This window comes from Lampetra fluviatilis, chromosome 21, assembly GCF_964198595.1.
Source record: "Lampetra fluviatilis chromosome 21, kcLamFluv1.1, whole genome shotgun sequence".
Classification (NCBI taxonomy): Eukaryota; Metazoa; Chordata; class Hyperoartia; order Petromyzontiformes; family Petromyzontidae; genus Lampetra; species Lampetra fluviatilis.
The window spans coordinates 9,426,528-9,447,084 of NC_136295.1; the positions used below are offsets into that span (position 1 = coordinate 9,426,528).

The following is a 20,557-nucleotide window of genomic DNA, read 5'->3' on the forward strand; positions in this document are numbered from 1 at the left end:
GCGTGCCGTTAAATTGTACCCCGTTTTGACGAGACCTCTGTTCTCTCTGCCGTCGTTTGGCACGCTGCGTCAGGAATATCACATCTCCTCCTTTGAGGAGCGCATCATCCGGGAGATCGAGTACCGAATCATCAACTTGACCCTGGAGGAGCTGCTCAAGGAGGACGGCGAGGATATGGCTGTGGACGTGCCCGATGAGGATGCTGCACAGCCGGCCTTCGAGACCAAGATCAAGAGCTACCGTGTGTTCGAGGGAATGACGGTCACCTATCACTGCAAAGTGTCTGGGAGCCCATTGCCCAAGGTCAGTATTGTTAAAGCTCAGCATGAATTTATCCCAGCTTATGTTGCTTGCTCCCTTGTGCTCGGTAATCCTATCTTGTTCGTGACAGGTCTATTGCAACCTGCAGGCCCACACTGCGAATTTGATTAGTTTTCTCAGCAATAAATCCTGCAACGATGTTTAATGAAATCTGTGGCGAAGTGTGAGTCGGCTTTAGGGACGTTGGGCTGTCTCCTGCGCTATTTGTTAAATCCTGATGCCAGATGGTTGCAAATTGAGGCTATCGAAGGCGGAATACAAACTCACACCCATCCCCAGGACTCGCTTGAGTCACGGTTGGCACGAGCGATAAATAAATTACCGAGCAGTCAAAATTTCCCCCCCCCCCCACTCCCCCTTCACCCATCTGGACTCGCACCATCATCCGACTTGATCTGTCGGTCAATCATCGCCGTGTGAACGAACCCGCGAATCGGTACAGCCCCCGCACGGACCACGCATGAGAGACACACCATTGTCCGTCGTCCCGTTGGCAGATCACCTGGTATAAGAATGGCCAGCGCGTCCGCGCCAGCGAGCGCAACCACATTGAGAGCTCCGGCGAGGGGCTGCAAAGCCTGCGCATCCCCTTGGTGCAAGCCGAGCACGAGGGTGTCTACACGGTGCTCGCCAGCAACGCTCGCGGCAACGCCATCTGCTCCGCCAAACTCTTCGTGGAGCCCGCCGCAGCTCGGGAGGCCTACACTGGCATCGGAATGCCGCCGCAGGTGGCCAAGCGCTTCCGGTGAGTCCATCACGTGTTTTTTGCAGCAGCAGTAGCATCGACGGCAGTAAGCAGCGTCGTGGTCATTTGTTCTGTACTCTTTGGTTCTTTCGGTAAAGTCACGTAGGTATAAAATAAATTCAATCATTTGTTCTCTTTTGACGTCGTGCCACGCACAAGGCTTCACGCAAGTGTAAACCGAGGCCCAAAGGTGCGCGGATTAGACGGGGAAGTGATGCGAGCTAAGCAGTGTAGACTTCACATTGCAAGCTTTGTCCGAGCCATATATGCTTATGGCACAAATATGCTTTGTAATAAAACGTCCACAAAAATGCGAGCCCGCATTGGTTACTGTTGTTGGAACTGCTAATTGGATGAAAACTCAACTCTGGTGTTATTACCATTATAATTCAGCCAAATGTATGTCCATGATGGTTCTGTGTGTCTCTAACCATAAGCAGTACAACTGGCCCAAAGATAGAAGACGGTGGAGGATACAATTTCGGGTAGCCATCATCACTAATGAGCTAATTGCAGGGACAGATGATGATGATGAATGCAGTCGTAATATTCCGATTATTTCGCCTTTGACCAACACTTTCATAACAAACCAAACCAATTTCTGCAGCGTACAAAAGCTAGAGGGTGTAAAAAAAAAAACCCAGAATTATTAAAATCTTTGCAAGTTGATTTATTACGTTGGTGTATGTTCCATAACTTGTGTTTTCATAAATTAAGGCACCCCCCCCAAAAAAAAAAGTTTTTCTAAGAAATTTCTTCAGTGCTTACATTATGTGTTTGCGTTGAAAGACAATTAGTCAATCATTCCATTAACAGAATTGAACACACCTGGTGTGTAAGGCAGCCAAATCCATCATCCAACACACGGATATCAATTACAGCTCCTACTGAAGTATACAATTCATACTGCTGGCCATTTTGAATTTGCATGAATCCATTAAATTCCCATTTGGCATTTTACATTTATGGGTGTTAAATACATTTTTTTTTTTACAATAACCTAGTTTCAATGTGTTAAATTAAATTAAATGACACAGACTCTGCATGCTTGAAATGGCATTGAGAGAAAGAGGAACGAACAGAGTCGAGAAAATATGCAGGTTGATGACATCGTTCAGAACATTTAAGCAAAGTAAGTGGGCCTTGGGCAGGAATCGTCGCGAGAAGGCACGATTGTCGGCAGTTAAGAATCATAATGGAGTGGCACCTTGGAAAGGAACGTGTCCGAGAGAGAGTCCGCTGGGCAGATGGAGCAATGAATTCAGTTCTAGATTTGAAGCTTTCATGACTGCAAGGATTCATACTCTTTGGTTTTTTCGGTAAAGTCACGTAGGTTAAAAGAAAACAAATACATTAAATCACGACGTTTCGGAGGCAACACCAGCTTCCGTCTTTAGGTGAAACCGTCACAGCAAAATTGCTGTATCAAGCAATTTTTTGCTGTATCAAGCCAAAGACAATGAATTCAGCTCATGTGCAGCTGCTCGGCGGATTATTAGATGCCAGGACCGTGGGTTGTGGCCGCAGCTTGGAGAGGCCTTCATCCGCCAGTGGATTGGCTGATCGTGGCGATGTTTTCGTAGAACGTGTATTGGGGCACGGCTCTTCATCTCGCGTCGTGCTCCCCTCTCTGTCTGCGTGTCCGCGCGATAGCTCCATGTCACCGCGCTCGCCCAGCCACTCGCCAGTGCGCCGGCTGGACGAGACAGACGAGAGCGTGATCGAGCGCCTCTACAAACCCGTCTTTGTACAAAAACCCAACTCGGTCCAAGTGCCCGAAGGACAGACTGCTCGCTTTGACCTGAAAGTGGTGGGCAGGCCAATGCCAGACACAGTCTGGTTCCACAACGGTACGTGCGTGCGACATCGTCCAAACGTTTGTTGCAACCTTCGCGTTAAATGCATTTTTTTTTTATCACGTATTATGATTATTATTGTTATAACGAAGTAATCAACGAATCACATAGCCGTCTTGGTTATCGTTAATGATGTAATAAATAATAGTTGTGGGGATGCAGACGTGGTGTAATTGTCAACGCTGGTCTCGTGATTTAGAGGTCATCGGTTCAATTCAATATCTTGGCATGGCAGTTGAAACAATGGGTGCACGTTTGGTAAATGCCACCCCTAGCAGCATGGATGGGTACACCACAGTTAGAGTCGATTGGCAGTTCACGTGTGGTGGGGTAAAGTGTGGGTACTTCCACCTCTTTCTAAATGTTCTGCCCAAAGTGGCCCTTCTGCCTGCAGTGGCGTGAGCATGCAATGTCAGGACTGTACTTTTTCTTATTCATAAATAACATTACATTTTAAATATTTTTTTTTATTGTTTATTATGCAGTGATATAATACATTTTAGATGCACTTTTGTTTAGTTTTCCACGTAATAATTTATTTGACATCAAGTATATTTTTCTTAGCTTACCTGGATCAATCAGTGACTTCAAAGTGTTAAAGAATTTGTACGTAAATTAACACGTCGAGCGAAAATAATATATTTCTTCATACAACGTGTGTGGTTTCGATGTGCAGGGCACCAGGTTGTGAATGACTACACACACAAGATTGTGATTAAGGAGGATGGAACACAGTCGTTGATCATAATCCCAGCCATGCCGGCCGATACCGGAGAATGGACTGTGATTGCCGAGAACAGGGCTGGAAAAACATCCATCACCGTCCAGCTGATCGTGGATGGTAAGGATTGACTTTTAAAAAACAATTTTTAAGAACATTTTGTAATTGTAAAAACTAATTGTTTGAACAACAACAGAAGAAAACAAGCTTTCTCTCGGTATAAACTTTTTTTGTTTTATTGAAAAAAAACAATCTGACGTGTATGGTTTTTGGTATCTGTTCACAGCCAAAGAACATTTGTCCAGACCCCATTTTGTTGAAAAGTTACGCAACGTCAGTGTGAAGGAGGGTGCACCTGTGCAGCTTTCCGTCAAAGCCGCGGGCAATCCCATTCCGGACATTGTCTGGCTCAAGAACAGCGAGATAATTTCTTCACAGAAGTTTCCTAATATGAGGCAAGTATTTCCCTACACGTACATGTGCTACCGTGCGGGCTTTCCGTTTGATGAGATGCAGCGCCAAGCCAGGGCATGGGGGCAACACGTCTGTAAATCTTCGCGGCCTTTTTGGTGCCAAGAGTGTGTGGATCGTATAGCAAAACAAACTCAACACATTCGTCAATAACACTGTGGAATTAAAAGGGAAACTATATAATAGGCAATGTTTCAGGCAATGGCTTTTCTTCACAGCGCATAAATAAAGAAGCCAGAGAGATGGAGTGGATAATAAGAGTTGAAAACTATACTTTACACCGTGGGGGCTGGTACGAAGTAGATACTTCAAAAATGCCTATTCATGATCAGATTTAAATTGTATGTATGTTCGCACCATATATAGCCAACCGTGCTAATTTGAGGTGCGGTGGAAGGACAACAAACTAAACACAAAAAACGATTGTAAAGAAATTAGTTTTCAATGTAGATGATTAAAAGTGCATCGCTCCATTGATTTCCTAATATCATCAGGGTCGAGTGTTCCAAACGGCCACAAAAGCGCATCTGAAAGCACGATGCAGTGAATGTCTTTTTTCAGTTGTTACCCGAAAGCTTCTGTAAGGAGTTTCCGTGGTGTTTTACTCTCCATGACGGATCACGTAGATTTGATTTGGCGCTTTCGTGACAGCAGGAATTACTCTTTGGTTCTTTCGGTAAAGTCACGTAGAAAGAGAAAATAATAAATTAAATACTAGCATACGACGTTTCGATTGCAACACAAGCAATCGATGATCAATTAATGATGATTGCTTGTGTTGCAATCGAAACGTCGTATGCTATTATTTATTTTATTATTTTCTCTTTCTACGTGACATTGCCGAAAGAACCAAAGAGTCACGTAGATTTGTTAAATGGACAGGAGATGGTGGTATAAATTGGGCACCCACCTGTGTGGACACCTCGTCAGTTATTATTCCCATCATGTGTGGTAAACACTCCTTGAAACGCTATGAACCTATTACGCCGCTACAGGCCTATTCTATGTTTTTATTTGCATTTTGTTATCACGGTTGCTGCGCACAGACCCAAAGGCCCAATATCATCAATCGGTGTAATAGATGAGAATCAATACATTTCTTGAATTGAGCAAGGCTATAAGAACTTGGGAACATAGACGATGGGAGGGAATTCTAATGTTGAGCAGTGCTAGGAAAGAATAAAACAATTTCAGTGTTTTTATTTTAATTCTGGCGATTGAACAGCATGGATGGGACAAAACAGTCTCGTCAAAAAGACTATCGCTTGGCTCTCAGTTGAAGGCTTAGCGGAAAAATAAAATGAATTATTGTAATATGACTGTTTTTCCGTAAAACATACGATATGCATTAATTGCTGCGCACATCACCACCACCACCACAGGATCGAGGGCGCGACCGGCGAGAGCGCCCTCAGCATTGAGACGACCACGCAACACGACTCGGCGTGGTACACCAGCACCGCCATCAACAAGGCCGGCCGTGACACCACCCGCTGCAAGGTGAACGTGGAGGCCGAGGCCTTCGAGCCGGAGCCCGAGCGGAAGATGGTCATCTCCAAGGGAACCTACAAGCTCAAGGAGATCACCGCTCCAGAGCTCGAGCCCCTTCACCTTCGCTACGGACAGGAGCAGTGGGAAGAAGGAGACCTCTACGACAAAGAGAAGGAGCAGAAGCCGCTCTTCAAGAAGAAGCTGACGTCCGTTCGCCTCAAGCAGTTCGGCCCCGTTCACTTCGAATGCCGGCTGACGCCCATCGGCGACCCGACCATGGTCGTCGAGTGGCTGCACGACAGCAAGCCCCTCGACGCCGCCAACCGCTTCAGGATGGTCAACGAGTTCGGCTACTGCAGCCTCGACTACGAGGTCGCCTATCCCAGAGACAGCGGCATCATCACCTGCCGCGCCACCAACAAGTACGGTGCCGACCAGACCTCGGCCACTCTGATCGTCAAGGACGAGAAGAGCCTAGTGGAGGAGAGCCAGCTGCCAGAGGGCCGCAGGGGCATTCAGCGGATCCAAGAAATGGAGCGGCAGGCCCTGGAAGGAGGCATCATCAGTGTCTCGACCGAGGGCACCCTGGAGAAGGGGAAGCCGGAGATCGTGCTCTTCCCCGAGCCGGCGCGCGTGCTCGAAGGCGAGACGGCGCGCTACCGCTGCCGCGTCACGGGCTACCCTCAGCCGAGGGTTTCCTGGTACCTCAACGGTCAGCTCATTCACAAGAGCAAGAGATATCGCCTCCGCTATGACGGCATTTACTACCTGGACATCGTGGACTGCAAGTCGTACGATTCGGGCGAAGTGAAGCTCATTGCGGAAAACCCCGAGGGCAAGGCTGAGCACACGGTGAAGATCGAGGTGCAGCTGAGAGAGGACTTTAGGACCCTCCTGCGCAAAGCCCCCGAGCCCAAACCGGAGGGCCTGGCCGAGCCCGGCAAACCTTTCTTCGAGGTCGTCAAGGTAAAGGGCGAGCAGGCGGAGGCAGCCGGCCAGCCTGTGGAGGTGGTGAAACTGAAGAGGACGGAGAGGAATATTCACGAGAAGCAGACCGAGGAGACCGACGAGCTGCGCAGCAAGTTCAAGCGCCGGACGGAGGAGGGCTACTATGAGGCCATCACGGCCGTGGAACTCAAGAGCCGAAAGAAGGACGAGGACTACCAGGAGATGCTCCGCAAGAGGCGCGAGGAGCTCCTTCACTGGTCCAAGGAGGCTCCGGAAGAGGAAACGAAGGAGCCGCTTCCCGAGGGCAAGATCACCATCCCGACCATCAAGCCGGAAAAGCTCCAGTTCACCCCCAGCATGGAGGCGCCCAAGATTCTTGAGCGAATCCAGAGTCAGACCGTCCCCCAGTTTGGCGAAGCGCACTTCCGCGTGCGAGTGGTGGGCAAGCCGGACCCGGAGTGCCAGTGGTTCAAGAATGGCATCAAGCTGGAGAAGTCCGAGAGGATCTACTGGTACTGGCCGGAGGACAACGTCTGCGAGCTGGTCATCAGGGACGTGGTCGCCGAGGATTCGGCAAGTGTCATGGTCAAGGCCATTAATGTCGTTGGAGAAACCTCAAGCCACGCTTTCCTGCTTGTCCAAGGTAAATAGCGGCAAATGAGTTCGATTTGTACGTTCTTATTATTTTTTTCTTCCCTCATTCGAACAGATATTTTGATATGACTTTACTTTCTCAGTGTGCCTGTGGGGAGCGGTGGCATGCAGCGGTTGCCACTCTGTCCTAATCAATCCAGAAAGCTCAGTTCGATTCCTGGCCATGACTGACACCAGTGGTCGGTGCTCTCTGAACTGGTAAAGCGGGTCCCCTTGTAAGCAGCCTGCATTGACCAGCGTATGCTCAAAACTGAAAATTAAGATTGAAAACAGCCCGCGTGATATGTGACAAAACGCATGGGGAAGACGTCTTAATAGAAGCTTGACGAAAGGCTTTTAAATTATAATTTTAAGACACGTTCTATCTCGTGCTCTCCATGACATTCGTGTTACACGCAAAAAAAATGACACACGTTTGTTCTCTCTGTCTTGTTGTTTCCAACAGCCAAGCAGGTGATCACTTTCACGCAGCCGCTTGCGGACGTGCCCGCCAAGGAGAAGGACACCATGGCCACCTTTGAGTGCGAGCTCTCGGAGCCGTTCGTGAAGGTGAAGTGGTTCAAGGGCGACCAGGAGATTTTCTCCGGCGACAAGTACAGGATGCATTCGGACCGCAAGGTGCACATGCTGTCCGTGCTCACCATCGAGGTGTATGACGATGCTGATTTCAGCTGCGCCCTCATCGAAGAGCCCGAAACAAAGTCCACGGCAAGACTGATCGTGGAAAGTAAGTGCTTGGTCTTTTAAAACTACCTTTTTGTGTGTAGGTTGTTATTAACCCCCCACTCCCCCGCGCACCTCCGATTTGTACAGTTGGATACGTGCAGTGTGAAAGAAGTTCGTGCATACGTTGCGCATTAGTCGGGTGAAGGTAGCGGTAACTGTCTCTGTTTTTTCAATATAAGATTTAAATTGTATATGAAGTACAATGGCCGTTTAATATTATTTAAATTTCAGCATAATCAACTTATAAGATACCCCACTTCCTATGGCTGGGGAAGCAGATACAGTTTGAGGTCGAGGTTATAGCGATCCATTCAACGGCTTCAGGTGAGGCAGAGCGAGTGGTTGAAATGCCACCACATGGAGCGGTCGTCTGACTTGAGTGCTTGCCACGGTCACCAATTCAAAATGGACCTCTTATTTCAAATCACCTCTGCTGATCTATCATCGAAATCGTAGTAAGCAAATCGCTCCAGCACAGTCGGAGTCATACAGCCATTCGCTTACAATCGAGGGTGTCGAAAGATGTAATAAGTGGATTGAGATTGGTAGGTGACATACGGAGGCTTGAAAATGAATTGTATGTTTTTTTGGGATCTGTAATTTCTCCCTATTATTTAAATGGGTTATCTTTGAATGTATCACCCCGTATCAAAACAAATATTCGGCGATTTCTTGCTCAAATGGAGCAATGAGGCTGGGTGTATCTCCTATTTAGAGCCTTAACCCAGTGGTAGAGGATTACTCCACAAATCTGGCTGTCGCTTCATGATGCCAGTTATAATTACCGGTGAAACGTCGTACTCGAATTGTAAATGTCGTGGGTTTACTCTCCAACACACCGGCGTGGTGTACTCGTAACGAATTGGCACGTTTTGTTTAGGTGACAAACCTTACTCATTGGCTGTGTCGGTTGGTGGCAGGTTTAACGACACATTTATATTTACGCGATCTAACCCAAAAACCTCTGCCATGGAAATTTCCCCATTTAATGTGGCAGCCACTGTTGACCAGAGAGGAATGACGTGCTGGGTTAAACGCTGACCAGTTGTTGAACTCACAACCTTCCAATTTTGAGGCCACTCGCTTTACCTGCCGAGCCACCTGGCCGAGATTATTTCAGTGGGATATCGATAAATAGACGGCGCCGATTGGTGCGAGTTTGGCGCTACGTACGGCGCGCAAACGTACCTACAACCAGAGCCCCGACTGTTACATTTTCTTCCTCGCAGCCGCTCCTCTGGAGTTCACAAAGGAGCTTGAGGACATCGAGGTGCCCGAGTCTCTGGGCGGCGAGCTGGAGTGCGTGGTGACGCGCGACGACTCCGACGGCAAGTGGTTCCACAAGGGCAAGGAGATCCAGGCCGGTGCCAAGTACCAGTTTTCCTCCCGCCGTGGCCGCCACACTCTGCTCATCCGCGACGTCGCCAAGGAGGACCAGGGGGAGTACACCTTCGAGGTCGAGGGCAAGACCACCGTCGGGCACCTCAAGATGAAGCGTACGTTTTGTGCACGCCCGCTTGCCCGCCGCTGTTTGTAATGGCTTTCTACGGAACTGCCACTGTTTGCGTTTGGTTCGTTGTCGTCCTTCGCACCACGCCTCCGATTGGCGCAGTTTTGCCACTTACGGTGGTGCGGAAGAAGTTCGACGTACGCGCAGGTAACCGTTAGATGGTTGGCAAAAAAGCAATCGTTTTAGGTGTTTTCAAGACGTTAAAGCTTAAGATAACGACGAGACTGCCCCCTAGTATCAGGTTGCAAAATTGCATGGTTATTTGTGAGTAAATGTGACCTTGGGAAAACATTTGGCCGCATATTTTCAGACGCTTAAATTATGACGTCAATGTGAACGCAACAAAATAAGAGCACGGGTTTGAATTTAGAATTGAGAAAGTCGAAATAAACATCGGCGATATTTTTGTATAAAGTTGTCGGCAGTACAAACAGGTAGCTTCATGTTGCTCTCTCATATGAATTGGTTTTAATCACACACTCATGCATCGTGTGGCACAAACCACCTTCAGGCACATTTCCCAAATGCCAATGCTCATGACCCACCACAATCCACCTTCATAAGCTTATACATCTTCTCACCTCTGAGCCTCCCGGCCACTTCCAAATAGTTATTATTATAATTTCTGATTTATTTAAATCAACATTTTATGCTGCCAGCAACAAACAGCACAATTAAGGTTGTTGTAGACAAAGAGCCGATACGTTTCTTGACTTGAGCCAGCCTTTTAAGAGCTCGGGAAAGGAGACGATGGGAGGGATCTCCAGAGTCGAGCAGTGCAGTAAGAGCGTTGTCGTGATCTGCAGAGTGGTGGTTGGACAGAGTTGTCATTATGGACACAGTGTGATGGATGAGACGAAACAGTCAGTCTGGTAGACCGAGTCCTCACCATAGTTGCAGGCATAAATGAGTGAATTTCGCGTGAAGAGTAACCATGGTAGGAGCGATAGTCGAGTGACAAGGAGGCGACTGACCACCGGTGAGCGAGCGACTGGAGTTAATCGCACCTCCGACTCGCACGGTTGGCTACGTACGGTACGAAAGAAGTTAAACATACATACGAATCGGCGAGTGCCAGATCATCGATCAACCCGACTGTTTTCCCATCAAGTGTAAGCGACGTAGCACTACAGACGTGACAGCAGCAATTCACACTTCGGCTGACTTTGCGCTTGGCACTTTGCGTGCGTGTGTCTGCGTGCAGCCCGAGCCGTGACCCTGATGCAGGGGCTGAGCGACCTGTCGCTCTGTGAGGGCGACATCGCCCAGTTCGAGGTGCGCTTCTCGCACCCGGGCGTCGAGGGCCAGTGGCTCAAGGGAACGGAGGAGGTGCAGCCCAGCGAACGGGTGCACATCGTCATCGACAAGCAGGCCCAGCAGCTGCTCATCGAGGACCTGAACAAGGAGGACGGCGGGAAGTACTCCTTCGTTGCGTTCGAGCAGGACATCAAGTCGACGGGAAAGCTCGACGTCAAATGTGAGGCTTCTGATTGGAGCGTTTCTCCCGTCGAATTTTGTTGCTGCGGTTTTCAGCCCGGCCGGCGGGCCAGGATTGGGGCCCACTTCTTCACCCAGGAAACCATAGAGAGCGCAGACTTTGGATATTTATTTGACTAGCCGATATAACTACAATTGCATGTATTCAAGAATGCAGGACGATAATTAAATAACAATTATACAATAAAATGTATCTTGACTTAAAGCTTTCGTGACTGCAGGAATTCATATTCTTTGGGTCATTCGAGAAAGCCACGTAGAAAAAAAAAATCACGACGTTTCGATCGCAACACGAGCAATCATGTTCAGGTGAAGAAAAAAGAAGATGATTGCTTGTGTTGCGATCTAAACGTCGTGATTTTGATTTTTGTTATTTTTTTCTATCTACGTGGCTTTACTGAAAGACCCAAAGAAAATAGAAATAAATTTACTTACAAAACTGATCCACGATTTTCAGCCTGTATGGGACACTATTCCAATGTCGGCTATTGAAAACAATGGTATTTTAAACACCTAATTTAGATAATTAGGCTTGTAATAATGCGTAAATTAAAAAGCAATCTTGATTTCTGTTCATGAAATGGAACGTATATGTTTCGTAGACTTGCTAAGAAAAGTCGGAAAAAGTTTACTCGTATTAAAACATTCAGCACTGATAGCAATGAAACAGTAGCATATAAATACAACTTAATAGTTTAAGAAAATACACAAAATTGGTATCAGCTATAATTCTAAATTACTTCATCATTATCATCAATGAACATTGACAGAACTTTTACAGAAACAATTTTTAGGCCTAAAGGAAATGCACTTAATGTTTTATGTGAACAGTGTATCATGGTATCCACTCTTGAGACATACCATAGTAATTTCAATTGAAGCATTTGTTACAAACCATTGATATTTTTATGATGCGACATCTCAAGTTTTACATTTTATTTTTCCATAAGTTTGTTGTGCGACCATTGGTGGAGAGATTTGGCACTCATGTAATGGGTCTTTACAAGACAAAGATCACCCATATAGCTTTAACCGACTTTTGAGGCAAGTCCTGTTTGCGAGCACCTATGAACGCCAGTACGGCACACGAGTCACGGTACTGTCAGTCACGATACCATCACGGCCACAGTCACACACACACACTAAACACGACACTGTTAGTCACGATACTATTACAGCCACAGTCACACACACACAAACGAGTCACGTAAGCACCAGCAGCGTCATCATCGGTCGTGGCGGACAACGCTAGCAAACGGCAACAAAACGTAACGAAACAAAATAGTGGGATGACAGTTTTAAGCGTGCCTCTTTGTTGTGTCCTCCTCCACCCCCCCCCCCGCAAACATTCTCCTTCAGCCGTTGAGCTGCTGCAGCCACTGAAAGACGTGTCAGTGGTGGAGGGCACCAAGGGTTCGATGGAGTGCAAGGTCTCCCAGGCAGAGGTGCCGGGGGCCAAGTGGTACCACAACGGCGAGCTCCTGAAGGCCAGCGACCGCGTCCAGTTCATTACCAAGGGCAACAAGCAGAGGCTCGTGCTCACCACGGCCTTCGCCTCCGACGAGGGGCAGTACAAGATCGTTATCGGTCGTGCCGAGAGCACCTGCAAGCTCACCGTCGAGGGTAAGTTATTTTGTTTGTGTGAGAGACTTTCTCCCCCTGCCCTGCCCCCCCCCCCACCACACAAAATGTTAGTCCAATTCTGCTTGCGGCAATCGTGTCGTGAGAGTTGCTATCCGTTCAGAACTCCGAGCAGAGCTGTGAATCGCCTCGTGATGGGATGCGCATGGCGATGATCTGCTCTGTTCACGGGGTCCACTCAAACAGATTCTTCGAGTGCAACGTTTGAGAGGGGGGCACACTTTATTACATGCACTACCATGGGCAGACACTTGCATCACGTGACAGTATTATTTTTATTTTTTAAATGAACGGCGCTGGAATTTAGGCAAAATGAAGTGAAATGTCAATTTCAATGTGAAGCCTTTTTACGGGAAGCCTGTTGGTGGCCCTGCGACTCAAACCTGGATTCAATGCCAGGATCTCGGTGGTGTTGGTTCAATCCTCTGACATCTAAGTCGTCTTGGCCAGCTCATCTTGTAAGATATTTTTCGATTTAAAGCTTTCGTGACTGCAGGGATTCATCTTCTTGGTTCTTTCGGTAAAGTCACGTAGAAGGGAAATAATAAAAATAAAACATAATAAAATAATTCTCACCACGTTTCGGCCACAACACAAGCAGCCGTCCTCAGGTGAAGAACAGGTCTCTCGAAAAGACAGCGTCTGAATGAAACACCACCAGGCTTGGAGCGTCTATTTAAGCTGGGTTGGAGGGGGAAGAGCGCCTTGACAAAATAATTTGCATATCAAGAGGAATTTAGCATATTTATGGGAAATGCAGATATGGGATTAGTCATTACTTGTGGAATGCGTAGGAGGTGGGCGGGTTTCAAAGTCATAAGATATGTTAACACTGTGATAGCATAAAGTTGTCATATAACATTGAAAAAATGGTTTGTATGTCAAGGTCATTTTAATAGCTCAATAGATTCGTCACTGCAATGAGTGATCTTAAAATCTTGTTAATTGAGTAAATGAACAACAATTGAAAAGGTGTGGCTCGTAGAATTTTCACTGATAATGAATGGAGCATATTTTATCGTCAACTTGAAAACAAAAATTAAAATCAAGCTCAAGCGCTCATTTTTTGTTCTCATTTTTTGTTGTTTGCACACAGAGGTTAAAATTATCCGTGGCCTGGAGGACAAATCGTGCATGGAGACCGAGAATCTGACTTTCGAGGTGGAGCTGTCTCATTCCGGGGTGGACACCATCTGGCTCTTCAAAGGCCAGGAGGTGAAATCGGACGACAAGTGCAAGATCGAAGTGAAGGGCAAGGTGCACAGACTCACCGTGTCCAACGTGATGAAGGACAACGAGGGCGAGTACACTTTCTCCATGGGAGAGAAGAAGACCAGCGGCGTCCTCAGCGTGTCCGGTAACTCTCTCACCTCATAATACATCACGAGGTCGCGCCCATCACACACAATGAGCTTGCCGTAAACGAAACACGATGCCTCGCTGATCTCGTCAAGGAACGTAAACCATCATCACGCGAACTTCGGTCATCCTCGCGGCAGCGGCTTTTGGCTGGCCACCGAACAAAGACGGTGGTCACTGAATCGCGCGCTTTTCAGATGCGCTTCTGCGGACGTCTGAAACGCTTTTCTTTCCGATATTAGGAAGCCACTATGGAGCCATGCACTTTCAAATTTCAATTGAAAACTAATTTGTTTACAACGGCCTGTTGTGTTGAGTTTGTTGTTTTTCTACCACACCTCCAATTAGCATGGTTGGCTACATACATACATACTATGTGTGTGGTGGCACTTTTAAGGGGAAACTAACATTTCATCAAAGCCGCCAGTCATGTTGCCTTAAGCTACGTGAACCAACCGTCAAAATGATGTGCACCCTATCTTCTCTGCTTGAACGCATTCATCCACCGTTAATGTTCACAAATTTGAAAAGAGAAAGAGCATTTATGAGTTAACAAGGAATATGTTGGCTTATACCCAATTGTTCCACTTAAATGGGCCAGCCTACAAATACGTTTTCTGCTTGCTTGTGACACATGCCATTTAACAGATTGTGTTTATCGAATAACCATGGGGGGGGGGGGGGGGAGCACTGAATGCGTTCATGTTGTTTGGTTTTTGGATTTGTGTCAATTTCTACACTTAATTTCGAACGTGAAAACGCTGCTTATGTGTTTAAGGCGACATCTACAGTAGATGGATTGGGCCAAACCCTATCATATGCACGTGTGTGCTTTACCCAATGAAAGTGCTACATAGCTGCTGTAATTCACTGGTCTCTGCATTCACATCATCAAAGCTTCAAGGGGATTAAAAAATGACTCATCAGCCAACGCGAATTATCATTAGTCGTTGAGCGAAAATATACACGTGTACAGTATACATTTCCCTGTTCCGAGACGTTTGCAAGGGTGGGGTGCCCCATTCATCGCTGAATCTCGGAACGCGCAAGCGGTTCTGCATTAATTTTATTTAGAGAGGCGTAGCGCCGTTGTTTTTAAAGACATTGTTATTCGCCCGCAGAGAACCTTAGCGACACAACCGCACTCCATGATAGCCGGCGCCAAACTGTCCCACACGCCCTTCCGCATGGCCTTGTGGCAGAGGTCGCAACCGGGTACCCGATACCCGTACCCTACCCGATACCCGGCTACCCGTACCCGTCCGGGTACGGGTACGGGTAGCCGTTTGCGACCCTGGTGCGGCCGGGTACGGGTACGGGTAGGCCGTGAGTCACTGGTGAGTAACCGTTTGTCACTCATTTCGGGTAGGGTACGGGTACGGGTAGGGAACGTGAAGCCGTACCCGGCCGGGTACGGGTATGGGTACCCATTTGCGACCCTGGTGCGGCCAGGTACGGGTAAGGAATCAAAGCCCGTTTGCGACCTCTGCCTTGTGGGAGCCTCAGTTGCTGATCAAGTAATTTTTGTTTTAATTTTTTCTTCCGTACGTGTACGTTATCGAAACGGAAAAGGGTTACTACCATGACAAAGCGTTCACTCTCGTTGTCCTCCTGCACAGGTGGAGCCATCAGCAAGCCCCTGCAGGACATCTCGGTGTCCGAGTCGCAGGTGGCCGTGTTCGAGTGCGAGGTCGTGAACCCCGATGTTCTGGGTCACTGGCTGCGGGACGGCAAGGAGCTGACGCTCACGAACCGCGTGCACTGTGAGGACGATGGCCGAGTGCGTCGTCTCATCGTGGACTCCACCACGCTGGCAGATCAGGCCGAGTACAGCTACCAGGTGGCCACGTCCAAAACCGCCGCCAAGCTGAAGGTCGAAGGTGAGTCACTTGCCTCCATTGCTTCCCCTTTGGCCTCTTGGGCCGATGAGATGCGATGGTCTCCTTCGCCGATGTCCCCTGGCAGCGCTCTTTCCACTCGTCTCTGCGTCGGGCGCTGCATCATTCGAATTGAGGTTGCTTCCATCCCGTCACATTGTAAATCGTTTCAGATGCTATGCGTATGCATGATTTTTCTTCCTTGTTTCGTGATATTTTTTTACGTACTTAAGTGGTCTGCCATCTGCTTATATTGCATGGGCCACATTTTAGTTATTTCTTTTTTAAAATCTGCAAATGGTGCCCCTCTAAGTTAATGGGCCATTTTAAATTAATGTTCCTACAATAGCGCTACGCTTTATAGGTATTGAACAACCTTGTGCTGCCCTTTTAAATAACTGAAACTGATTGACATAATTCAATGAACAATTTTCGAAATTTAGAAGACAATACGATTATTTGTGGCTTCCATCGATTCACTCAGGGTCTGTAATTAAATCTGATGGCATGCTGCATAAAGATTCCCAGCAATATAATTCCAAGGCGGTAGTCGTGCAAAAAATAGCTGACACGATTCTGACCACATTGATCTTTTTTCAGCTGTCAAAATCAAGAAGACCCTGAAGAACCAGACGGTTATTGAGACTCAGACTGCGACCTTCACACTGGAGCTGTCTCAGGCAGACGTCAAGGGTGGAGTTTGGATCAAAAACGGAGTGGAACTGGCATCCGGGGACAAGTATGATGTCTCCATGGACGGCACGGTTCACACACTGAGGGTTCACAACTGCAATCCATCTGACGAGTCGGTGTACAACTTCAAGCTGGGGAAACTTAACGCCAATGCCCGCCTTCACGTGGAAGGTAAATTAAAGCAAAATGACGGTTATGTTTATTTCCAGGTTTATAATGAACAGCAATGATTCTCCATAATAGAGGTTTTTTTTGGGTTAGATCGCGTAATTATAAATGTGTCGTTAAACCCGCCACCACCCCACACAGCCAATTAGTAATGTTTGTCACTTAAACAGAGCATGCCAATTTGTTATTAGTACAGCACATCGCAATGATTCTCCGTTTGGTGTACGGGCAATTCCCATAGTCCATGGCTATCACAAAATGTGTTATGTTTCACGGATGAGTGTAGTCACATTGCACTGTGGGTTTTATCCAAAAGATGTGAGCCATTATTGCAACATTGCCTCCCCTTTTTCGGAAAATGTCACGGGATCTTGAACATGCACACCTGGAGCTTACGGTGGCTCGTATTCATTGAATAAACTTCCTCCTGTACATTAACCTCCTTCCATTCCTCTCTTAACGCCTCACCCATTCTCTATTACCCATTCTCTTCCCTCCCCTCGCCCCTCCACTCCTTCACGTTCCTCCCCTACCCTTTCGTGATCCCTAAGTACCCCTCTATCACTGTCACTCATTCCTCAATTCTTTTACGCCCCTGTCTTCTAAATCATCATATTCTGTCACCGTTTTGTTAGCTACGTCAAGCGCCTTGGAGTGAAGGCGTTCTATGACTTAGATTCGATTCGATTTGGCCAAACATCGCAGTGCAGCAGGACGCCACCGTAATAGACTCTCGAGATTCAGTGAGGCTTTCCTGGATAAAGAACAATACTCGTATTAGTATTTCTATTAATTAGTGCATGCATTTCGATTTAAAGCTTTCGTGACTGCAGGGATTCATCTTCTTGGTTCTTTCGGTAAAGTCACGTAGAAGGGAAGTAATAAAATAATGTTTAATTTTTATTATTTTATTATTTCCCTTCTACGTGACTTACCGAAAGAACCAAGAAGATAGTGCATGCATATTTTTTTTCTGTCAAAACTGCAGCTGTCTGTGGAAGGAATAACAAACATTTCCACAGAAACATTTTCTAATTTTACTTGTAGGAGAAATTAGTTTATTTAGTCGTATTTTTATTATTATTGATTTTTGTCTAGTACTCAATAGCTACTATTAGGTAACTAATCATATGCCGAATCAGAAAACTAAAAAATTTGTCATTTTCACCAGGCCCCATGGTGTTAAAGGCAGTCTCCAACTCTTATTAACATCACCCTGCTCTCTATTCATGTGCTATGAAAATAGGAGCATTGCCCAAAACATCACCAATGATAACCTTTCTTTTTAGCGCCACAGTGTTATTGCCGAATGCGTCGTAGTTGTCAAAGCGAGAGTTAAAGTACAGCTTTTGTCGTATTTATTTTCCAACTTGCAGCCATCAAAGTGCTGAAGAAGCTCAAGGATGTGACTGGACTGGAGCACTCGCAGGCCACGTTCGAACTGGGCCTGTCACACGAGGACGTCGAGGTGAAATGGCTGCACAAGAACCAGCCCGTCGCCGCAGGGAAGAAGTACAAGATTGTGGTGGAGAAAAAGATCCACAAGCTCGTCGTCCTCGACCTGAACAGAGAGGACGTGGGAGACCTCACTGCAGTCGTGTCTCAGCAGCAGACCTCCGCAAAGCTCTTTGTCGAGTGTAAGTCGGTCTCTTCGTCACACCGCTTGACCATGTCCCGCCGGTCAGTTGTTATAACCGTGTATCAGTCTCCCTCTCTCTGATATGAATTGTTGGTTTGTCCCATTTGTTGTTTGGCATGATGTCCCGACGTTTTGCTCCAGCTGCTGCTGGGAGCTTCTGCAGGAGATGTTATTATAGTCTGTATTTATGTATGTTGAACTTCTTTCGCACCGCACGTGGCCAACCGTGATAACCCGAGGTGTGGGAGCATAGTGTATGGAAATTGAAAAGCGATTTCCTGTTCAAATGAGCCTTGAGGCATTGGTGCTCATTTTCTGTTTACAGCCCAGGGGTAGAAAGTCCAAATTCCTATGATGGTGGCGAGTCTAAAACCTTGGAACAACCACTGTTGACTTCCGCACAAAGTGGTATTGATTGTATCAACCCTGGAGTGATTAGGTGCTGAGTCAACCACCCAAGCAGGAAATTAAACTGGTAACCTTTCAATAACGAGCTTCTCGTTCCACTACTAAGCCAAGTGGCACCTGCGCAATAACCAATCACGCAGTCCTCCGCTTAGACGCGTTTGCCAACGAACGCAACTGGCTGGCACATTCAGCAATAATCACCGCGTCCGCTCTCTGCCGTCTGGCCCTCCTGCCACACCAACCCCCGCCCCCACCCTCCTCGCAGCCGTGCAAATCACCAAGACGTTGAAGAGCGTCGAGGTGCCGGAGACCAAGACGGCGACGTTCGAGTGCGAGGTGTCGCACGTGAACATCCCGGCGACGTGGCTCAAGGACGGCGTGGAGATCGACGTCACGGACCGCTTCCGCATCGTCATGCAGGGCCGCCTGCACCAGCTGGTGATCGTCAACACTGGCAAGGAGGACGCGGCCGAGTACACCTTCGTGTGCGGCAACGAGAGGGTCAGCGCCACCCTCACCGTCAACCGTAAGTGGCACGGCGGGAAGGCGGGTCTCGCGCTTCCGCGGTGTGGGCCTTGAAGCTCCGGTGAAGTAAAGAAGAAAGTTTAAGTGGGGAGTTTACTGTCGCTCGTCAGACTCGTGTCGGTTTGTTACGCCGAGTGTGAATATCGGCTTTGTGATGGTCGGCCTCTCTCGAGCGATTCGACGAATCGTCAGCATTCAGGGTCGTGGTTTGATTTGAGAGTCGAGTTGTGTTTCCGCAGCGTGTGTTACCGCGTTGTCCTGTGGTCGCGTTTTCGCTCCGGTTTGAATTGCAGCGCTCGCTCCGTTCAGGTGAAAATGTAAAAGTAGCATCTCGTAGCATTGCATGCGATTTGCATGAGTGTCAAATCATAACATTCTCACGCGCGTAATTGCATGCATGTATCAAACATAATTATTTTCACTCTCTTAAAAAAATACGTTATTATATGCTCTTATTATATTTTCATTCTTAGTGATTTAGTTGCCATACATTACGTAGATACGAGTACTAAACTAACTTCAATGCATAAAAAAAAATCACAGTAAAGCATTTTATTATTATTTGAAAAGCAGATAAATTCTTAACCAATTTTTTGCCCCAAATAAATAGCTTTGACTTGGCCAATTCGTGCGTTGCCGCTTACCGATGCGCTTACAACCCGGGCCATGAATCCGCACGTGTTCCCCACTGCAGCGATCCTCATCACCTCGATGATGAAGGACATCAAGGCGGAGGAAAAGGACACCATCACCTTCGAGGTGAACGTGAACTACGAGGGCATTACCTACAAGTGGCTGAAGAATGGCGTCGAGGTCAAGTCGACCGACCGCTATGTCGTCCGCACCAAGACGATCACCCACTCGCTCACTGTGCGCAACGTGCACTTTGCCGACGCGGCAGAGTACACCTTCGTGGCCGGCTCAGCCTCCACGACGTCGACGCTGTTTGTCGAAGGTCGGTTATCTCATCTGCTGGTGTCACTCTTGCAACTGATTCTAGCGCAGGTTTTTTTAGTTGTCCTTCCCCCGAACCTCCGATTACCATGGTTGGCTACGTATGGCGTGAATGTAGTTCAACGTACAAGCATACACCCCCCCGCCACCCCGTGTCCTCGTCGTAGGAGATTTGTCACCGCGAACCGGATATGTTTTGAGAGTGGTCGGCAAACATAACTTTGGTCCGCGGTTGCGGGACTCCTCGCTCCTCGTGTAGTGCGACCACACACGTTAGGTTCGCCCTCAGCAGTGACAATTGGCATCCCACGGCAGGTTAGTGGGACCCTGGGTAACGTCGGCATTTCACGAT

The 20,557-nt window shown here is 47.6% G+C and overlaps 1 protein-coding gene across 1 annotated transcript in view; it reads left to right on the plus strand.

Annotated features, from left to right (window-relative positions):
* Nucleotides 1-20,557, plus strand: part of LOC144938213 (titin-like) — a 335,325-nt gene that overhangs the window by 21,713 nt on the left and 293,055 nt on the right. Inside the window, 16 exon segments of the mRNA XM_078866029.1 lie at nucleotides 74-304; nucleotides 820-1,067; nucleotides 2,721-2,917; nucleotides 3,600-3,764; nucleotides 3,931-4,099; nucleotides 5,498-7,197; nucleotides 7,654-7,935; nucleotides 9,164-9,430; nucleotides 10,649-10,921; nucleotides 12,301-12,564; nucleotides 13,679-13,939; nucleotides 15,561-15,821; nucleotides 16,419-16,682; nucleotides 18,056-18,316; nucleotides 18,992-19,252; nucleotides 19,946-20,206. Of these exon segments, the coding sequence (XP_078722155.1) occupies nucleotides 74-304; nucleotides 820-1,067; nucleotides 2,721-2,917; nucleotides 3,600-3,764; nucleotides 3,931-4,099; nucleotides 5,498-7,197; nucleotides 7,654-7,935; nucleotides 9,164-9,430; nucleotides 10,649-10,921; nucleotides 12,301-12,564; nucleotides 13,679-13,939; nucleotides 15,561-15,821; nucleotides 16,419-16,682; nucleotides 18,056-18,316; nucleotides 18,992-19,252; nucleotides 19,946-20,206 (5,365 nt within the window).